At 42.5% G+C, this 22,184-nt stretch overlaps 1 protein-coding gene across 1 annotated transcript in view; it reads right to left on the bottom strand.

Annotated features, from left to right (window-relative positions):
- Positions 1-2,906: 2,906 nt before the first annotated feature.
- Positions 2,907-22,184, bottom strand: part of nfasca (neurofascin homolog (chicken) a) — a 56,457-nt gene continuing 37,179 nt past the window's right edge. The window contains 13 exon segments of the mRNA XM_080846304.1: positions 2,907-3,658; positions 8,783-8,852; positions 9,160-9,291; positions 10,229-10,378; positions 12,770-12,892; positions 14,721-14,924; positions 17,529-17,546; positions 19,026-19,199; positions 19,804-19,926; positions 20,033-20,237; positions 20,598-20,713; positions 21,025-21,244; positions 21,490-21,560. Coding sequence (XP_080702430.1) covers positions 3,430-3,658; positions 8,783-8,852; positions 9,160-9,291; positions 10,229-10,378; positions 12,770-12,892; positions 14,721-14,924; positions 17,529-17,546; positions 19,026-19,199; positions 19,804-19,926; positions 20,033-20,237; positions 20,598-20,713; positions 21,025-21,244; positions 21,490-21,560 — 1,835 coding nt within the window. The 3' untranslated portion in view covers positions 2,907-3,429.

Below are 22,184 nucleotides of genomic sequence, written 5' to 3'. Positions count from 1 at the left end.
GAAAATGACATAGCTTTACTATAAAGAAAGGCGTTTCTAGCAAGTTGCAGCATCTCATCATACACGCATACATGGTGAATATGGTAATATGCAATTTACTTAGCTTTCACATAACATACAAACACTGGTTGCCCAAGAAGCAGTACTTCAAAAAGCTGCTCCCACACACTTGACAGTAAAATGTGAAACAGAAATCCTTAGAAATTAAGTCAAAAAGAGCCCAACGTCAGTGTTAATGATAATAAAAAAACGTATTGAGATATTGTGATTGAGTATGTGCCTTATTTGTTTACATCCTAGTTTTGCAAAAATAACTGAGCGTGATCATAAGAAAAACTTAGTAGACATTTACAATGATGTCATGACTGCATGTTTGAAAGAATACGCCAGTGAAGAACACAGCAAAAGACACAGCTCCTGCTAGAGACATCGAGGTTATCCACATTTTGAATCATGTTGAACGGAGAACAAGTGAGGAACATGGAGATGATCAAACCTGAACACGTCACAGAAAGAGGCCAAAGCTTGGATGCATTTCTGACAGAATTCCATTGTGAATTCCGCCAACCTTGGATGCATAAGGACATTAGGAAGGTTACGTGAAGATGACAGAATTTCATTTGCTATTATTAGTGATGCCGCTCTGTGTACCACGGATTATAACCACTGTCTGATGTGACACCATGCCTTGGTGCCTGTATGCCCCCTTCAGGACATAACAGGAGGGACAACATTCACAGACTCACCAGAGAAGGAAAAAAACAAGGTACATGGTTGAGAGAGTGTCAAGAGTTGAAAGTATTGGATATGACTGAGGTTTGAGGGATTTTGTAACACAGTCTGTTGCTGCAGGTGTGACAGTATCACGTGAGACATCCGATAAGCTGAACAGCTGGAGGTACACGTGGAACTCATCTGAGGGTGGTGTCGAGCTGGCAGGTGGAAGGCAGAGGCCCTCACATTGGACGGAGGGTCTCAGAAAGACACGGTCGAGGAAAGAAAAAGCACAATCCAAGTGGGCACTTCCGTCCTCTTTAGTGGGTGTGGCTAGAATGCTACGTTACAGTTCCTAGAATATTTGCTATTTACATTGCCAGCAAACATCCCTCACAGGCTCTCATTTTAAGAGAGCTGGAAAGAGCTCGGACATGAGAACAATGAGAAAAATCTGTGTAAGGACTGGACGGTATAAACAAAGCCAAGGGCTGTTCCCGGGTGTCGCTGTCTGAGGTCCACCATTCTGGAACTCACTAGTGTCAGGAGCTTCCATCTGCTTATGCACCTAGCCTACAACAGCCTACATAAATATTTACATAGAATTAAACAGGACATATTTTGGGTCTTAATTTATGTTAAATAAATAAACAATATATCATTTTTCTGTGTCGTGTAAAAGTTATATTAAATAAATTCTAAATATTAACACGTAATAACAGTAATACAACAGTAATACTAGAGGAGCAGCAGAGGAAACTGATAAAACATCTTCATTGTGACAGTGAGTGGCATTAGTCATTTTCACAGCAAGAAAAAGAAAACAACTCCTGCCCTTAATAGTCATTTGATGAGAGGCTATATTAAACATAGAAGTTCTGCTGTCTGTGTGTTTTTAGCTCTCCACAGTGGCAATATATCCAAATTAGCAATTCAGTCAATTAAATATTAATAAAATTCTATTAGAGATATAAATAAAACCGAACATAAATGTACAAACTATCATTTCAGTTCCAGCTCAAGAGAAATTGGGTGAGAGTGCTCGTAATGGGGAAACAGGGTAGGATTGGATGGATTGTTGCAAGTTACTATAATTACGTCAACATCCTTGCACTCCCACCACACTGTACATAATCCTTGTCTCTGGCTAGAGAGTGTGCTTGTGGGAGAGTGTCCATATGTGTGTCTTGACATCAACAGCAACCCAGTGCTTCTGTATTCTATGTGGTTCAATTCATCTTATAAACAGTTACACTTTTTTTTCTTTCAAACCCTTTACCCTAAATAGTGAAAGATATTTCATTAGATAAATATTCTCCCCTGAAAATAATCAGACAGAATTTTAGGAATATGACAACAAAACTGATTCCATCTATTCAATGTTTTGATAAAGCCATAGAGCCAGGGTTATTCCCTCTCAATGCTGTTGTCTGTACACAGAGCACACAATGCAATGCTAATGGAATCTTAAAGCTCCCTGTTGACAAACAAACTTGCAGTGTGAATCCAGCTCTGAATATTACAGAGATGACAGACCCAGAGTTACGGGGGCCATTTTAAGAACAAAGAATCAGAGACACATTTGAATTCAGCTTGAGTAGGTGAACACGCCATTTTAAAGCACGCTCCTGTTGTCTGAACTTTCATTGTCTTTTGCACTAGTATACTAACATGCTTCAAAATAATACATCTTTTAGTCATTTACAAGTCAGACAACTTCTGCTCTGTCTGAAAAGAAGGTTTGGGTCTATAGTTACAGATGAAACCTCTGCCAACCAGAAACAAACATTGAGTTCACACAAGTTACGACATAAAATGTCTCAATAAGATGCTGACAAAAAATGAACAGTGATATAAGGCAGGGGAATGGAATCAACAGTAAGAAAAGAACAGAACAGATGATTCTTTGACCCCCATAAACCCACAAAAACATGACGTGAATATATAGTGCATAGTTTTTGCAGGGCACTGAAAAAAAAAAGGTGTGCCAGGACTTTTTTTTTTTCTTCTCTACAGCATTCATGAATATTTATGAACATAATCCATCACCAGAAGCCCAACCGGATAAACAAAAACAAAAACAAATCTCTCAGCGCAGAAATATCAATATGATAAACGTATCTGCCCACATGCTGTCCGTCCGCCGGCCCACTGCTGATATGTCACAAAGGGCTTCTGTGTGGCGTATTTGTCTCTGTTGCAAGAAGAGAGGGCAAGTGAACGAGGGGTATTCTAAGCAGGAATTCTTGGGGGAAAAAATTAAATCAAATCAAATCAAATCAATGCTTAAGCCACAAAAGCTTGAAATCAGGACGGACGTCCCCTGGGCTCCTGGCCCGCCCCATTGGAGCTCACTAGGAGTCAGTGTGTGTTTGGAGGGGGGGGGCCCAAGGAGAGGGAAAGGGGCAGGTGCTGTTCTGACATCGCCTCAGCATCCTTTTAATTTTTTTTTTGTTCCTCCCCAATTTGTTTTTTTTTCTCGACCCCAAGATGGTAGCCCGTCCGTCGTCCTTTCCTACAGTCTGGTTGGGCACCAGTGCTACTGTTTCCCCCGCCCCCAGTGATCCACTACTGAAGAAGCATCTCCTCAGTGCTCTTTCCCCACGCGTGTGTGAATTAATTAATATTTCTCTCTCTCTCTATTTTACCGTGTTGTGTGTGTGATAGCACCCTGTGTCCACAAGGGAGCACCCTAAGTAGGCAGGGGTATGGGGGCTATGCCAGTGAGTAGATAGCGTTGACAGGGGAGGTGGCTTCTGAGCTCTCGTTGCCCTCTGTCTCCTCCTTGTCCTTCTTGACGGTGTACTGGCCGATGAAGGAGCCGTCCTCGTTGAACTGGCCATCGCCGCCCTCGCCGTAGTCCACCAAGCTGTCGTCGCTCTCCTTCACTTGTCCATCCAGCGACGTCTGACTACCCTGCAGCGGCTTGTTGTCCTCATCACTACTGTGATGGGTAAAGCAGAGGCAAGGAGTGAAAGAGAGAGAGAGGAGCGGGAGTTAAAGAGAAGGAAAGGGATAAAAGAGGGAAAAAAAGAGGAGAGAGAGAGAGAGAGAGAGAGAGAAAGAATAGGGGACACAGGTAAGTCAGTGTTAAGGACATTAGGTGCAGAAGCAGAAGCTCATAAAAGGCCTCATGCTAAGATGTTAAGGGGAAATCTTTAGTCAGTATATTAATGCTCAAAATAAATATAAGCTATGCATACAAAGCATTCTGCTGGTGCTTGCACAAACTCACACACACACACACACACACGCACACATTATCCTCTCTCTATTTCTCTCTCTGTCAAACAACCCAACACACACTAGTATTCTCTTGCACACACCCATTTTCATCTGAGCCTTCTTCTTTGCTTTGCTGACTGAAAGGAGAGGGGAGGAGAGCACAGAGGAGTCAGAGGAAGCTTAGTGAGCTCTGACTAGTGTCTGGCCTATGCACGTTACTTACCTCAAGCCCACTCAACCACCTTCAAATACATGTCATCTCAAAGGCTCAATTCCAAAGAAAATGTACTTTAATATAATTGTACATAATCGCAAGAGCTCACTATGCTCAACATGAGCTGCCTACACATAATCACAGTCTACATAAACCCAAGAGGAACTCCATTTCCCTCCATGTTCTTGTACTTTCGATCACTGGTTAAACATGAATGTATGTTGATGTTGTTTATTGCCGGAGGCAAACAATCAGTCCAAATTCATGTCCAACTAGCCATTGACTGGGTTTCCATCCAACTCATTCACTATATTTTAAGTGCATTCATGAATATGTAACTAAAGAAAATGTAAGTCTGTGAGCATTTCCATCCCCGTTATGGGATTTAAAAATGGACATTCTCCTAATCAAGGGAGGAGTTGAAAAAAGGTTGACAGGGCAACTTTAATGGAAACACCTAATAAAACTGCAACAAAGGTAATTTATGCTGATAAACCCATTTCCATCTACCCATTTCCACCCACCTTAGTCACATTGTACCCTATGCAAATTGGCAGTTAATTCACCCCCTTTTCGTGAATCAATTTCGTATTGGACTTTTATTGATTTTATGTAAATTTCATAATTTCGCATTCGCATTACAAAAGTGGGACGGAAACCCAGCTTCTCTCTGTGCATTAAGATCTACCACATCATTAGCTAATGCTTCAGGAAAGAGATGTATAATTGAAGTACAATTAGTCTTAGATTACTCTCAGTAGAGATGGAGAGAACCATTATTCTTGTGCAGGATTCAAAAGCTGTTGGGAGAAAAGTTTATTTGCCTCCAAGCTATGCTTCTTGTGTTCAGTGATGAAGTCATCACTTCATCAGCACTTTAGCAAAGTATTCAAATCTGCAATGAAGCAAAATCTTCGTCCTAAACCGGCTCCTGTCCTCGCAACTGCATTCCCACGCATGCAGTCTAAGCTGAGGTCAAACCCATCAGGAGAAGCAGTTCTCCCGCATGCACAGTGAACTACATGGCTGGTCACTTCCCTGCACTAGTACAAGCAGACTAGCGAAAAACTGCAGTCTCTTACCAAGGGAATTTTTCACAAGAAAAAGGAACACAAGAAGAGGGATGCAAGGCTCTGTCATTTCAACCTCTTGTTTCTGCTCGAGTCTGAAGAGGTCATTTTTCGTTCCCCTCGGATGGATATTGATGGGCTGTGATGTGAACCTGTATGCCTGGGAGAGCTAAGGCTCCCTCTTTAACACTCGCCCTTGAGGCAGGGGCAGAATTCCATCACAGCCCCCCTCAGCCATCCTGATCGCTAAGATGCTCTTAGCTTTGCTTTTTTTTTTCGAACTTTGGGCTTTAAGCGAGCCAAGTGCCGACGAACCTTACCCAAGAGTCAAAGTCACGTTTCCGATAAAACACACTTTGCTAGTCAACCAGGAGACCAAGACTCCCAAGCATGCAACATGCCAAGTCATCATGTCAATTGGAGACACACTTGCACCAGCGTAACAGTCCTGGGGCTTAGCCACGCTAGCTGAAAAGAGACAATCTACAATGTCTTCATGACTCCATCGGGCTAAAACCACCCAGTGCCGACGTGAACAAACATCCTTTTTATAAGTCGTCTAGAAACAGACTAGAGATTCTTAGACAAACAAGAAATTCTCCGACAAATTACAGTTTGGGTTTTAATCAAAGGACCCCCCCACCCAACACAAGTGAGGAACATGGGAGAATGGTCAGTGGTAAGCACACTCATCCATTCCCTTCACTACCAGGAAGTAAGCAATGCGACGCACTCCCATGTCCTCACCTGAGTGAGTTTAGTCCAACTACAAGAAAAAGGCATAACATGTAGTGCTCAAATTAGCCCTGAGAAGGGAGTGGTACAAACCACAGAACAAAATGTGCTTGTGTTGCAACTTACTGTAGATTGCACTTGCACAGGGCAGGACATGGACAGGAAAGTAAGGGAAAGTAAAGTGCTGCCGTATCATTTTATTTTTAGGTGCAGACAGGTAATGTTAAAGTAATCAAAGTGATTGCTGACATCAGGTGCCACTTAGAGCGGCACTAAGCAGACAGCTGACATACCAAATATGGCATGAGGTTTGAGTTGGGACTAGCTGGGAGAGACTGGGTTTTAGTGAGAATAATATAGGTCAGTGTAAGGGAATTGGAAGATTCGAGTAGGGAAATGGCAACGGGGAAGGACAATATTTAGTAACTTATTTCAGCTGATTAGGAGGTCATGAAATATCTCCAACTGCAATTTTGCAAACTTGGTACCGACTCACCCTTGCCTTCTAATGTTTTTGTCATTTTAAGTAAAGTTGCAGTAGACAGACTGTCTGCAAGGTCAAGAAGTAGAGAGACTGTCTGGAAGGTGAAGGAGTAGAGCCGGACAATTTGCATTGCTACAAATGCAGTGGTTGGTTGAAGATATTTTGTAAGAGTTTATTGAATAAAACCCAAACGCAAAGTTAAAAAAAAAATGCAATTCATTTTAGAGGTTAACAGCTCAGAAGCCTTGTTGCACTGAGACCTTCACCTTTCTTCTCTTTCAAGAGACCTTTATAGGAGAGAATGAAGAGCAGAGGGAGAGGAAAACACATCAACAGGACAGAGAAAGTATTGAGGTTCAGCATACGGAAAAGGCATCATCTGCAGTCCTGCTCTTACTTGTCCTTCTGCAGCGCATCACTACCACTCTGTGCACATTAGACAGAAGGAACCTCAGAGATCCTAAGGCAAAGCAGTTTGTGCGTGTAATCTAACTCTCTCTAAGTCTTTAAACAAACACACATTATACCACTGTTCATCCAGTTACCACAAACATCCCTGCATGCAGGTTAGAGGCTCTGTCAGACCACCGAGCAACTGTACCTGCTCAACCCGTGAGAAGAGTGCTTGCCTTCATTCAAGGGTGTCAAACTATGTCTACTTTAGACTAACTTTGCCAGTAACCATGTTGTATAATTAAATTAGCAGTTGTAAAAGTGTGTACAATGCAAACAAAGGTAAAAAAGGGAGAAAAACACTATATGAAGTACTATGACGCAAGCATGTAGTTAGTCTCACATTCCCTTTAGCCTTTAATCCTTCGATTGCTCTTTTCTCCTCAAGAGTTCTGAAAGGGTGATTGCACCTTTTATGTTTTCTTTTCGTAAGCTGTTCAGCAAACAAAGATTTGGCATATTAAGCGCAAGAGCTGGGTAGCAAATTTGACTTTTGTTTGACACCCCTGAATAACAAGTGAACTGAAAGCATACAGAGTATAATCCTGTCACCATCCTGTCAAAAGTTAGCCAATGGCATGCTTCAACTCAGCAGGGGATGCCGTGCTCAAACCAAGTACCTGTTCTCGTTTCTTTACCAAACCGGATGCCATTTTCAGTGAGGAAGTGAAAGGAAGAGAGAGAGAGAGAGAGGGAGGGTGGAAGGAATGTTGTGAAGGGAAGGTAAGGAGGGGAGAGAGACACACATTGGAGCTGCGTTGTTAGCATGAGGATTTCTTCGAGGCTTGAAGTATTAGGAGGAGTAAGCTTTAGGTAGAAGTGCACCAAATATCATTAGTGATCATCAAACAGGTTCAATGAGCTGGTTAAACCGTGTTATCTGTGCTTAGCATCACTAACAGGACACATTGACTCGGTGAGACTTTTTAGCAAAATTCTCCACAGAAACCCCAAACTTGACAATTATGCAAGTTGGCAATAAGAAGAAAACGTCATTGAGACTGTAAGTAAATTATGGGAAAGGTTAACTGAATGGAAACCACAAAACGATATTCCCCATGCACAGGGTTTTCTGGCTAACACAAATCTGGGAAGAAGAGATAACACTAAACTGAACTGACCATAACTAAGGGGGCCTTGGGCCAACCGTGGGCTTTCCTCTGTCCCTGAGGGAATGCTGACATAACAGGAACCTTTTAAATGAGCGTCTGGGAAACTGGGTCACCCTATGCGCTAAACTGGCAGAGAGGAGAGTAGATCTTAGTGCCACGCATGTTATGGTGTAAATGCCACAAGGGTGGCAACGCTTCAAAAAGGAGCTGAGTGGGGTAAGGCCTTCTCAGTGATTCTGTCCCAGAGAGCTCCTCTGACCTTGCCGTGAAGCACAGCTCAGGATGCCAGAGGTATCGGTTCTGGCTTCATTTAGAGAAATTAGTTCATGGTGAGATTGAACTCCATGATATAGCTGATACACTGATGGAAACTGATTTGCTACTTAATGTGGACAAGCTGTTACAATCCTTCATCAACTATCTAAATGTATCTATCTGAACCTGGCTGAGCCCATATAAAATAAAGTTATATACATATATATATATATTTCAATACATCATACAAATGTTATGTTGTTATGACTAGGGATGTGCAGCTTTTAATTTTTTGGTTTAAACGGATTAAGGTTAGTGAGCAGAGAGGAAAAGACAGACAGGCGTGTGGCCAGAGCTCTGTAGAACCTGCAACGAGCAGAAGAAGATGACTAAACAACGGCAACCACACCCCAGCTCGATCAATCCACATTAGCCCAATCTAAACTAATGACCACTCACACATGGTTCTGTTTTTTGACAACAAATGCACATTTGATTTGACCAAATCGTTGGAACTTACTGGTAGTCAAATGATCCGTCCTGGTCCTTATGGTCGACGGGATCTAGAGGGAGGTCTTTTTTATCCCTCACTAGACGAAAGAGGACATAGATGTTTAATGCAAGGAACATATTTTTTTGTATTTCAAATCTTTGCAGGGCACAGTGACATGACTACATAAACCCAAAGATGTGTGAACCTGGAGAGCTGCTCTACAGCTCTGCAGAAACACTGTGTGATTGCTGGATCTCACCACTCCCATTTGCGGGAGTGCATGAGGAACACGTTTCGGAAACGGTTTACCTTTTGACAGTTTCGCAACACTGTCAAAAAAGTCACAGGCTCCAGTTATCAATGAAGAGATTCAGCAAAAACATAGCAAGTGCAAGACTTCCAACCTGGATACTTCCCTCCTCGACTCCTCTTGATGAAGCAAACGATGAGAAGGATGAGCACGATGAGGGCGACGGCGCACATCAGGCCGATGAACCAGCCCTGCGTGGCGATGTCCACGCTGTCCGTGCTGATAGCTGGAGCCACAGATACAGATACAGGAGGGAGAACAACAGAGTAAGTAAGTCAGTCTTTGGCAGACATTTTGTTTTGAGCCAGGTAGTCCTCTGGCCAATTATCACGACAATAAAGCAACAAAACTATATATGTTATAGCAGTGCTACAGCTTTGTGGGGGCACCAAAGCAAATGTAGAACCCCGAGAAGACAAGAGGTGACAGAAAAGAGATTCGTAAAGACATGATCAGAAATACATTCTAAAACACATCTCACATATGAGGGCCATCCTGTTTGAAGCCTCTTTTTAATCAAACATTTTCCTCTAAACACATTAGAAGGTAATAAGGGTAATCCTAGTATCAGTTATCACTGATTTCACCTGCCAGTAACAGCATGAAAACTACTTCTCATCCTTCATTCTTACCAAAGGATTACCTTTACCCAGATGTGTACTCTACCCTCAAGAAACAACGAGAAACAAAGAGTGGCTATTTTTGTCATACACTGTCGATGTTGGAGCCACACAAACTGTTGTTAAAGGATTACTGGAGTACTGACTATGCTAACAATGCCATGGAGTCATTAGCATTTTCTTTTGGAAAATATGGGTTAATATTTGCTCAGTCTTTGATCGTAACCACTTTTGATCACAACCAACAAATAATGAAAAAAAAAACACTGCTTCGAAGGTGAGACAAATATTAGAAAAGGAAAATAATATGATTTCTCATGAGAAGTAAAAGGCAGAAAAATGCCATGTAAAGGGTTTGAGATGTAGAAGTGTACAACAAACAATCTGCCAAACAGACCAGAGTGCAAGCCTGACTTATTTACTACCTCATTGCCACCTCTTGTCACCTTTTGGTAGGAAAACTATGCAGAACTCAGGATCAAATGTTTTTATCCACACACACAACGCTAGTAGATTTCTCCGTTATTTGCCTGCGTGGCTCACCGTGACTGGTCTCGAAGGTGACGTATGTGCTGGAGATGTGGTGTTGCTCGTAAGAGTGCACCCTCAGCTGATATTTCGCCCCCTCCACCAGACCAGCCAACTTAATGTGGGGCTCATGTTTAACTAACACGGACTTCTTCGTCTGGTTACCTTCAGGGAGGGGAGAGGACACACAAGAGGACAGACGCCCATCAAATGCAGACGTGGGGTGAGGGATGCTGGTCTCACCCAAGCTCCACAGGTCAACAACTCCAATGCACAACAGTTCGCCTGGTGACAGATGGCTGCTTCCATGAGATGTATGGGTCATGCTTAAATCTACTAAGACAGAACAGCAAACCTCCTGTGTCTCTGAGTCTCCGGTTGGAGGTAGCTCAGCGGTTCATATTCAGCATTTTAAAGCCTTGTTTCCGTGCTCTTAGGTCTTCATATTCATCATATTAGTAGAGAGAGAGAGAGCGAAATTGAGAGAGAGCAAATGAGGGATTTATTTTTTCTCTGAGGGTTTAATTTTCAAGAGAACGACGACGGGAGAAAAGTCTCTTTTTTATACGAAAGAGAGAGATGGTGCTGAAAGCCAAAGAGTGCAGTACATAACAAGTAGGATTACAGTCAATAAAGAAACCATTTCCCAGGGTCAGATCCATACCTATTCACTTAAAGCTAAGGACTGGCAAAAAAGACCATTCAGAGGCAGCTGAACAGGACTGAATACAACAGGAGGAATGATACGTCTTAATTACCCATGAACCCCATCTCGCTGGAAGCTAATGGCAACCAGCCAACAAAACCGATCGCCTTTCCACAGAGAGAGAGACGCCCCACAATGAGGACAGGCATGACTTTGGCAATGCCCAAACTTTAACTGGCATTGGCATTATCATGCATCATCATGCAGTGAACTTGCCATCAACCACAAAAAATAGCTTGAATAAAAGCAGCCGAAATTAAAGACAAATAAATGATAAATAAAAGACCTTTAAGCAGGAATGTACTGACGAGAAAGAAACAAGCTTTGGTGGGGCCCAGCAAGTCCACAAAGAGCCATGATGGTGATTGTGGCTTGACAGCATCAAGCAGAAGGTGCAGCTGCAAGTGTAAAGGCTACAAGCTGCAAAGTGGAAGATTATGGACGGTAAACAGTGCCCATGTGTGAAGCATTCTTCAGACATTTGGTCTGAACTTTTCTTGCTTCTTGCATGCACTACAATGTGTCACCTGGCATTGCAAGCATTTTAGAAATCAAATGCAATGCCATACTACCATCAAAATGATGCAGCCAACATTTAACTATTTTTTCAGACTACTCATTACCATAAAGCCTTGCGACTTCATCTGAGCAATACAAAATATGTGTGAAAAGCAGCCTATATAGACATCCTTTCTAATGGGGAGCTGTGAATTATTTGTCATCCAAAGAGTGTGCCAGCCAGAAGGTACTTTTCCTTTAGCAGTGTTCAACTCAGACAGATCTAAAATGCCATGCTAACCGCAGCGATGAATACTTCCCTTTCCTGAGAGCGAGCAGGATAAGCGTAGTTGCCATGAGCAGCATACCAAGCAGTGTGATGCACAAAAAAAGCTGAGCATACAAGGCAACTGGCAGCCAGGCAACCAGACAGACATGAGATAAAGAGTAAAGAGATAGGGAGTGAGAGGCACAGAGGGACAGAGAGAAAGAGAGAGAGAGGCAGAGAGACAGAGAGACTGCGAGATGAGTGTGTGAGATTGAGAGGCAACATGAGGAGTGAGCGGCATCGTTCACAAGATGATATAGTGATTCAGTAAAAAAAGAACTCCTTAAAACCCTCACATATCTCTATTCAACTACAAGCAGTATTCTCTGCATCCTGCTTGTATGATATATTACACTTAGGATATACTGTTTAAAGATAGGAGAATTACTTACTAAACTAACTACTAACTTACTAAAAACCTAGAGTAAAAATATGATGCAGCACATATGGACACATGAAAGCGATGTGAACCATTTCATTAAGTCATTTCAAACAGTGATACAGCTAGAGCCTGAATCATTCTTATGTACCCTCTGCCCCTCCCTCTCTACCTTTCTCTCTCTCACTCACGCTCTGTCTCATGCACTCTCCCTTGAATCAATTGCTCCGATCTCTCATCCCATTCCCTCTGAGCCACCGGATTGATTTTGGGCTTTCTAATGGGAGCCACAGTCACACAGCTGAAGACTCAAGACACCCCCTCGCCCTGCCCACTCATCTCTCTTCCTGTCCGCCCCAGGCGTCTAAGATACATGTGATCGCATGAAAATTAGCATGATGAAGTAGTTTTGAATCATTTCAGCAGATTCAAATATTACATGCTATCATCCAGCCTACAGAGACAAATCTGTAGCATGAAGCTAATAACATGCTACAGATCAATAAGCTGGTTGCACACTATGGACTCTGGACACTATGCTTTTTTGCTCTCAGTGAGGTGAGTTGGGTCTCCAACAGACTGCTTCAAACTCCAATGGCTCCCAATGGAAGGCCCAAGCCATTGGGTTCTGGTTCTGGTTCTTACTTTGCAGGGTGTACTCTAGCACAAACTCGCTGCTGTCGGCGGGGAAGTTGTGCTCCCAGCTGACGTTAGCATAGTTACTGTTAGGCTTCACCGTCAGATTCCAGATTTCTTTCCAAGGGGTGGCTACACAGAGCAGGTCAGAGAGGAGTGCAGTGTTTAAACATGCTTCACAGGTGAAATAAATAATATCATTATATGTTTTTAAAACAGCAAAATAACGTCTTAAGAAGGAAAGAGGCACTTGTAGGCCTAGTAGCGGCATGGGAAGTGACAGCTGACTATTACAGGCATAAAGATTTCAGTCTGTTTCTCAATACCTGTGTTATATTAAAAAATATGTTTTCTGCTGCTTCAGAAGGATAGCTAGCTAGTATCTTATGTTCACTTTAAAGAGTGGAAATGAAATGAAAATCTAGCGGTCTTAATCTACAGGCATTCTACCTGACCAAGGTTATTATAGTTTCATTTCAGTTTTATTAAAGTTTCCGTTTTACTATTATGAAAAATAATCTGTTTATCAAGATATCAACATTTTAAGACTAGCCTTAACTAAAATAAATTTGTTTCAGACTGAAAGCCTTTTAAATATGCAGTCTGTTATTCGGTTATGCGAAAGGTTGTTGATATTTGCGCTTAACAGCCAATCAAATGACATCCCTCCCTTCCATGCACCTGAAGCATCGTGTTAAATGGCTGGGATTGTTTATAGTTATAGACTACAGTTTAGCTTATACTATGCTCGTTTTCCCATTTACAGAGCCAGGATTGTGTAGGAACAACAGTTCCAGCAACAGAAACACTGAACCGACAGCTACCATGAGGAGCAATTTGCAATATTTGACAAAAATGTGTATGTCAATATGAAATGAGTGTTCATGGTCAACTTTACCAGTATAGTTAACCAAAACCCTTTAGAGAAATTAAATGTGAACTTAAGGATTGTTAAAAATGTTATGTTCGTCACTTACACTCTGTCTTGCTACATCCCTTCCCATGGTTGTTGGCTATAACTACATACTGTAAACAGAACTTTTGGGAGTGTGACACCCCCTGCCTTGAATGTCTTCTGTCTTGACAATCATTTTTTGTCTTTTCTTATTTTTTGCTGTCTTAGTTTTAGACAATAACGTTAACAACCTTGCGCCTGACATTATCTTAACAACATACCATTCAAGTATTTACTATTAAAATTAAGGATTTTGTACACTTCTAGTTTGGAAAACTAACCTAAAACAAACATCTAATTTATGTGAAACCAACCCCATGTCTGCCAAAAAAATAAACAAAAATGTAATGCTCATTGTTAGCTGACTAGCTTTCTACAATTAGCTCACCTGCTGACAACCTTAATGCATCTAGGTCACCTGCTGATTTGCTAGCTAATGTAAGTAATGTATAGCTAATGTATCCTTGTGACTGCATTAACTTAACATTACTCCCTGGCATGTACATGTAGAGCTAACGGATAGCATAAAAGCACTGTATAATTCATGCACTTTGTTCAGACTTCCGACTTGAGAGTTCATTCAGCCGTCTCTGGCTTCCTCTGACTGTCAACCAATCAGATTGCCTGAAAGGTGAAGAACTCCTTTTATAATGCAGTTTGATGACTAAACAAACACTCTAAACAAACACTACCTTTAAAATATAATACCACTGAAATTAAGGCTAACTCACAAATACAAATTGTATTCTAAACTGGCTAAAAGAGTGAAAGATAACTTAAAGTATCATTAGCAAACAACCAAATTGAAAGTCTTTCCTATAACAGTGGATTAGGTTGTTTGATAGAACTTCCCACTACAAGATACACTGAGGACACATCCCTCTAGATCTTTACACCTACTCATCTTCTTGAAAATAATTCATAATAATCTATCCTCTTAAAGAATAGGGTATATATGAAAGAATATGCTACTTCCATATTGGAAGTGACGGGAAGAGTCTGTACCCATTTTTTTAAACTCCACCCCCTTGGTAGGGACCATACGGATATAGGGTGTAGTAGGGGCCAAGGTGGGAATAGGGGTAGTAGTGGGGATAGTAGTGGGAGCTGAGGTTGTTGTGGTTGTTGTGGAACTAATGGTGGTAGTTGGCATGGTAGTGGGAGGTGGCGCAGGAGCAGTTGTAGCAACCAAGTCATCTGTGAGCTCAACTACAGACAGGAGGGAAAAAAACAGCACATATTAGAAATACAGTTCACAAATAAAGACAGAGGGTAGAAGAATAGGAATTTCTAAAACCATATGGGATTCCCAAAACAATGCCTGGGATTAATAGGTACAGCACCCTTGGTCTCTGCTTGAATGAGTTTAGAATTCAAAAATTTCATTCAAATCCTGAAAATATACTTTGTACCACAACGTCAGTTTGGCACTATATAGACAGTACCACGGTTGTAGTGGATTATGAAAGGTTGCCAACATTTTCTCTGAAATGTCAGATTTTTTTCTTCTCAGCATCAATAATTGATCTTTGTATTCTGACTCATCAGAGATGAGTGCTTTGGGAAGGCCATCCATATGTGCACAGGGCTGCCAACTCAAACACAATCTGGTTCATAAAACTTGTCTGGTTTGTCTTCCGTCAAACTCCCACTGCCAGACTCATCCCAATGGCATCTCCTGTATGCTAACAATTGCTGCACGTAGCACACATTGTCTGTATACCTCAGATAGCTGCTGACCCTGGAAGAGCTCATCGTCATCAGCTAAGTAATACACACAAAACGAACCTACTTTGGCACACCACATAACAGCACAGGTACGCAGGTGTACCCTTGGGAGGTTGTACAAAGTGTTCACTGCAGAGAAATGCACTACTTAAAAACCAATCCTTTTGGTTTCAACAAGGAGAGTCTTCTCCTAAAGTTGGCAGCCCTGCTCACATGTTTTCACACACCATCTTTTTCATGCACATAGGACATTAGCAATACCTTCACTGTACCTTAAGGTATGTTCACATTTTCTATAGAGTGTAACAGTTTTCGGTTCAGCAATTTACCTTGAAACTGATGGACAGGCAGGATTTCAGTTGCTTCATAGAAATCCCTGAATTCATATGCGAGTGTAAAGCCAGTCCTCTATGCAGCACTTTTCATTATATAAGCGCAAGCATGCCAGTACTTTGTCTCCCCCTTTATGCCCAGAATGAAAGAGCAATGTGAAGTGGAATGACCAAGCCTGGTAACACAGTACAGATGAACTGAGAGAAAGACTGACAAATAGCTTGATGGAGGCAGGCAGACAGAGAGCAGCCCTGGAATGACTCGGTCATGCCAATGAGGTGAGAAATCCCATTTCAAGCAAAGCCAACAGCGGGGAGCTCCACACATCACTCTTACCTGTAGAATTACCCAGAGTGCAACAGGACTGGTGTCTGGACCCACATAAAACAAAGCTGACCCCCGCCACCACACACACACACATACGCACACACACAATGTGAGGTGATGCTCAACAATGCAAGCTTTGGCCGTGAGCAAGCAAAACTGACTGGAGGTGAAATGTAACCAGTGGCGATGGGCAGTGCCGTGGACCCCCCTGACTTCCCGATAAAAAAAGAAATCAAGTGCAGAATTCCCCATCCCAACTGCAGTGCCTTAAGCCAGAGTTGACATGCTTTCCATTCCACCATGAAGCTACTATGGTGACTCTCCACTGCCCTCTAGTGGGCATCTGAAGGAATTGCACAGACAGTTTATACACTTACCGCACAATGACAGCCATGGGTTATCAATGTGGACTTAAAATACACCCAACACATGCTGTCACTGTAATTCCGACACCTCCTACAGCACACAAGCTCCGTGCACACTTGTTACCAAAGCAACAAGGTGAGAAACATCAGAGGTGGTGGTTCCTCAGAATGTTCTTGAAAGCAGGTGGAGTGAACTGAATTGCACCTCATGTTACAATTCACCATGTCACTTTACTGAATGCTGAATGAACAGAGCATGCTGGGAAAAAGATGAGGGTTTGATATCATGGTAACGGTGGACAGGCACCATCAGGGATCAGAGATTTCTGGAACACTATTAGAATTACTCAGAAATCAGTGACAGAGGAGCTAGTTCAAAGGCTCAAGGCTTTCCATAGTCTCATCTAGAAAGGGAATCTAGTACATGTAGTCTACAGTCAGAGAAATCTAAAGCGGGGCTTCAAGCCTTAACTCTGAAAGCGTTACATAGAAGACATAGAGGAATATGGACACTGACAGAGAACTGATGAGGACAGATGATTGTTGAAAGTGCATTTATGCACTGAATAGTAATCTACTGAAAGTTGTAATTCATATTTTTAGGATCTCTGAAAAGTAGATTTTATTGACATTGCAGGCTGATTTACCATCTTTTGACACTTAAAATGTTCAGTATGATTTAACATTCAGTGTATTTTACCACAGCATGGGTGGGACTATAGTTGTCGGAAGATGAAATTCTACACTGATAATCAGAATTTAAAAACCCACTTTAGTGCCCAGCATTCTAATCTATGTCATGTCTAAAAGGACTCAGGTCCTTCTTGGAAAATTGTATACGTTTCACATTTCAGAACAACTATGAAAATGATTAAGCTATATGGCATCTGGTTTTTTTCATATGCGATGCAAATGAGTTCTGAGGATGGAGATCCATTTACAGTATATGATAACACAGACAGGGAAACTGACAGATCGACAGATAAACACACAGACAAATAGACAGACAGAAGCAAGCAGGCAGTCTAATTCCCTTTACCTAAACCTGAGATGTCAGTACCTGAGGTGGTATATAGTTCTGTCAGGGAGAGACAGAGAGGGAGAGGGGAGACTTGTAAGAAAGAGAAAGCACAGAAAAAGAAACACTGGGAAACGACAGTGGCTGAAACAGACAGTGTTCGAAACGGAGAGAAGGCAACCACAGGGGAGAATGAAAAAGACAAGAGAGAGAGATGAGAAAGAAGGAGGAAGAGAGAGAGAGAGGGTGAGAGAGAGAGCGAGAGAGAGAGAGAGGGGGCGTGTGAAAGAGACTTAGCATTCTGACATGGCATATGACTGACAGGAGACGTTAGTTATCATAAATCCGAACATTGACAGACATAGCTCCAGCTCATCAGATCTCAGAGCCTGGGGTCGCTGCTCCACGCTATGTGCTCCCTGCTTTCTGCTCTGGCACTCAGACCCAAAGGGGCCCTCTGCTCACCCACCCCACCCACTGCTAGCCCTTGTTAGCGCCTACACAGTTGACTGAGTCATCTCTCAATCAATCAATCACTAATCCCCTTCTGCCGTATAAAATCAGCATTGGCATTGGCTGGTTTTCTAGTGTAAGATGGTTTCTGCAGGACATAGTTGGTTTTATGCTGGTTTATTTTGTGAGAACAACACTCTTGGCAAGCATATACTATATTCTGAGTATACTTAAAGACTGTATTGTAATTTAAACTGGGCAAGCACATGTTAAAAACACAATATGTGCTGGTCAGTGCTAGTTGCTGTTAAGTCTACCAGCATGAACCTGCATATGACCACAGACCAGCAACAATAGCGAAGCAGCAAATACTGCTAGCTAGTCTCTGATGTCTAAGACTGGCATGATCAGAAAATAGTGTGCTGGGCATGTCACAGATATCCCTGGGCATCTGCTCCACGTTGGGTTCAAAGTACTCTGTTTCAAGGGAATTCTATTTGCGGTCCTCACATGCTAAAGTAAAAATGCTGAAATCCCAGTTGTTTGCTTACATCATTATTAGCTGTCATACTCCTATTCTTATTGGTGTTTTGAAGCATGCAGCTAAATTTGCACACAAAATCTTAAACAGTGGTGCTTATAACCACAGTACATAGAAACATACTACTGTCTAGCATCTGCATGACACACTAAGTTATAATCACAGTGACCTAAGAAATCCAAAGGGAACACATGCTTACCACAAATCCAAAGATTTATTAGTGGTGTGCATGTTTCCATAAAAGAAAGAAAAGAAGAAAAAATAGCAGTAAAAGTGACAGACAAGTTGTGGTATATATTCTTGACCCACAGGACTGTCTTAACTTTGCTCAGCTTTGCCCTCTTCTCTGACCTTCACAGCTAGCCACAGAAAGTGTGTAAATGATCAGTACTTTACACAATCAAAAAACACTGTTGAGCTTCACTGTGTGATTGTGTGTGTTTGTGTGTGTGTGTGTGTGTGTGTGTGTGTGTGTGTGTGTGTGTGTGTGTGTGTGTGTGCTTGTGTGTGTGTATTTGTATGCATATACACAGGAGACAGCTCACCTTCGTTAGAGAAGTTTGGCGACTCCTCGGCGTAGACCTCTCCTGCCCCCACCTGTGTGCGGGCCGCCAGGTAGAACTTGTAGCGTGTGGAGCGGTCAGGTAGACGCAGGGTGAACGTCGTCACGTTGGGCAGGAAGCTCTGCACCTGCCTTTGACCCACCTGCGTCCCATTCACTACAACACAGACATCCAACTGTCAGGTGCTACACAGGAAATCACCATACTTACTGCAGCACATCCAGGCAAATTCACTAAGCTTCTAAACATTTATTGCAACAAACAGGACCATCACAGTTCTCTACTACATGAATCAACACCCTAACTTACTACATAAATCGACCCCCTTACTAATCACATGAATCGTCACCCTAACTAGTCACATGAATCAACACCCTAACTTATCACATGAATCGACACCCTAACTAACCAAATGAATCAACTGACTGACAACAACCTAACCTGTCTGTAGAGTTTAGGGGTTAGGAGATTGTGACAGATTTGTCAATATCCCTACATGTGGTTGAACTGAGGACTGCATGCTTTCATACCCACTTTTTTCCCCCTCATTTCTAATAGGATTTGTTTCATATCTGCCTGTTGTTGATATATACTATTGTTAATATACTATATATCACTGTGACCCCCAGGTCCAACAACAGTAAGGCTATCATACTATCTTTTGAATGGAGCTTATGGTCCCTCTGGGCAGTGGGTACAGTGTGATGTGTTTGTTTCTGTGCTGTCCATATATGTAGCCTGTGGCTGAAGTGAGACCCACCTGTGTAGTACTGCAGTGTGTATCCTATCAGGTTCCCGTTGGGCTCCAGCGGCTTGTCCCACTGCAGGTAAACAGTGTTTGTGCTCCTCTGAACTATCCTGAAGAACTTGGGCGCGCTGGGAACTAAAAAGCCGAAAACATTCAGTCTTGGTTGCTTACACCCACACTGTATCTGTGTGTGGAAATAAAAAACAATACACACACAAGGACTCCACTTTGAGCTCCATACCTCCTTCTTTGGTCTTGAACTCCGCTGTGTTGCTGGGCGGGCCCTCGTAGCGGCTGTTGGCCACCACCATGTACATCTTGTACTGGCTGAAGGGCACCAGGTCAGTGAGGACACCCGTGCCTGACGAACTGAAGAAGCCCTTGGTCTTCTTCTCCTTATTGACCTTCAGGCCCCTCACCAGGCTGCTCTCCCTCGTGTAGTACACCTGTGAGAAACAAACACACACACACACACACACACACTTCAGACTGGTGCAATATGTTCGCAATCATAGTTTTTTTCAAAAAGCATGACTGTATGCACTGTTCTGACTCAGACAACAGACAGTTACAGTGAAATAAATTATATAAATTACCTGTTTAGTAATGTTTGTTATATACTGCAGCTACTTAATAAAACTGAAGTAGTGATGGGTTATCCCTCATTTACGTAAGTGTAAACTTCACTTCTGCTATCTCGGTTGCCATATAAACAGAAAAGGACTGACCCATCAGAAAAGAGAAGGAACTCTCCCTTGAAGAAAACACTAATGTCCAAGACTGTTATAGGACGCTTTGGCTCTCACCCTGTATTCCTTGAATTCCCCATGGACAGTGCTTGGGTCCACAGGGTCCCAGTGCACGTTGACTTTGGTGCTGTCAATCTTCGACACATTAAAGTGTGCTGGAGTGGCGGAGGGATCTAAAAAGAAGAGAAATATCTGAGTTACAGCTGATCTGACCCAAGACAGAGAGAGGGAGAGAGAGACAGTGTTTGTGAGCACTGATGGTTACCTGTTGTCACAAAATAATACATTAAAAAGTATTTTCAGAGTATTTCAGAGGGCATCTGGGGGTCCACAATTGTTTAATGAAGTCATAGTGCTCTACACCTTTCAAGGGAGACAGCAATAACCACTAAGCATTCTCATACTGATCTCTGATCAGTTCTATGCCGAACAATGAGAAAAAGCCGGTTCAGCTCAAGCCCTTCCCCAGGCAACCAGGACTTACAGTCTTCCCCGGAGTAGCCGAGCACCACAGCAGACTCTGGACCCCGGCCGAAGTCGTTGATGGCCTGGACCTTGATGTGGAAAGGCTCGTAGGTCTCGGTGTCATGGACCATGTGCTTGGCCTTGGTGGTGTTGATGGAGTTCCACTCCTCTGTGTCCTTCTTCTTCCATGACACCTCATACACAATGTTGGGTGCATTCTTCTGAATGTCAGAGAGGGGCTGTAGACACACACACACACACACACACACACACACACACACACACACACACACACACACACACACACACACACACATAGAAGTTGAATATTTTTAAGATGACTGGAAATTGTTACAATACCAGTTGATATAAGCACCTGATGGTGAAGATTCAAAGCTACTCGTTTTCGAGGCTGTTTGTGAGATGTTTGTGTCAGAGATGGTCATTTGTTTACAATGTGCTTGCTGCGCCCTCAATGGCTAACCTTCCAGGTGATCTCCATGTTGTTCTTCATTGATCCCATGCCTTTGATGTCCTCAGGAGCGATATCTGGAGCTGAGGAAGGTCATCACACGTCATAACACTGATTCATGGGACACTGGTCCCTCATGGTGAAAGTATGTAGAATTGAGATCATCTCAGGTGCATTATCTTATGTGTCCTTATTATACGGCTCTTCAGAACGTTCCAAAAAGCCCCGTTGATTTGAATGGGCCATCCCCAACGTTCGCAGGTACTTATTTTCATATAATGACCTGCATATAATGACCGCTGTGCTGTAAATGGCAACGGGTTTTGTGCTTCTGATATAGGTCTTTCGTATCATTCCGAAAGTATTGAGTCCGGTAACTTATCAATGGAGTTTCAGCGGACGGTTGAGCAGCTGTGTTCTAAAGAATATTCAACGTCTTTGAAGTTCAACGTCTTTGGCGAACTATTTCTCTGCTGTTTAACACTACGTATAGTAACAAATACATTGTAAATAGACACACTGTGTTAAGTTATTTTTTTGTTTTGGCAAGTTGCTGTATAATAAGCGGGATAATGTATAGAACGCAGGTCCTCATCGGAAAATAAGTCCCTTCAGGGCGAAGCAAGACACCTCCGCTTCGCGTCGGTGTCCGGTTCACCCTGTCGGGACTTATTTTCCGATAAGGACCTGCGTTCTATACATTATCC

The sequence above is a fragment of the Sprattus sprattus genome (assembly GCF_963457725.1).
Source record: "Sprattus sprattus genome assembly, chromosome: 10".
NCBI lineage: Eukaryota > Metazoa > Chordata > Actinopteri > Clupeiformes > Clupeidae > Sprattus > Sprattus sprattus.
The sequence above is the reverse complement of the archived record's forward strand: the minus strand, read 5'-3'. Positions and strand labels throughout refer to the sequence as shown.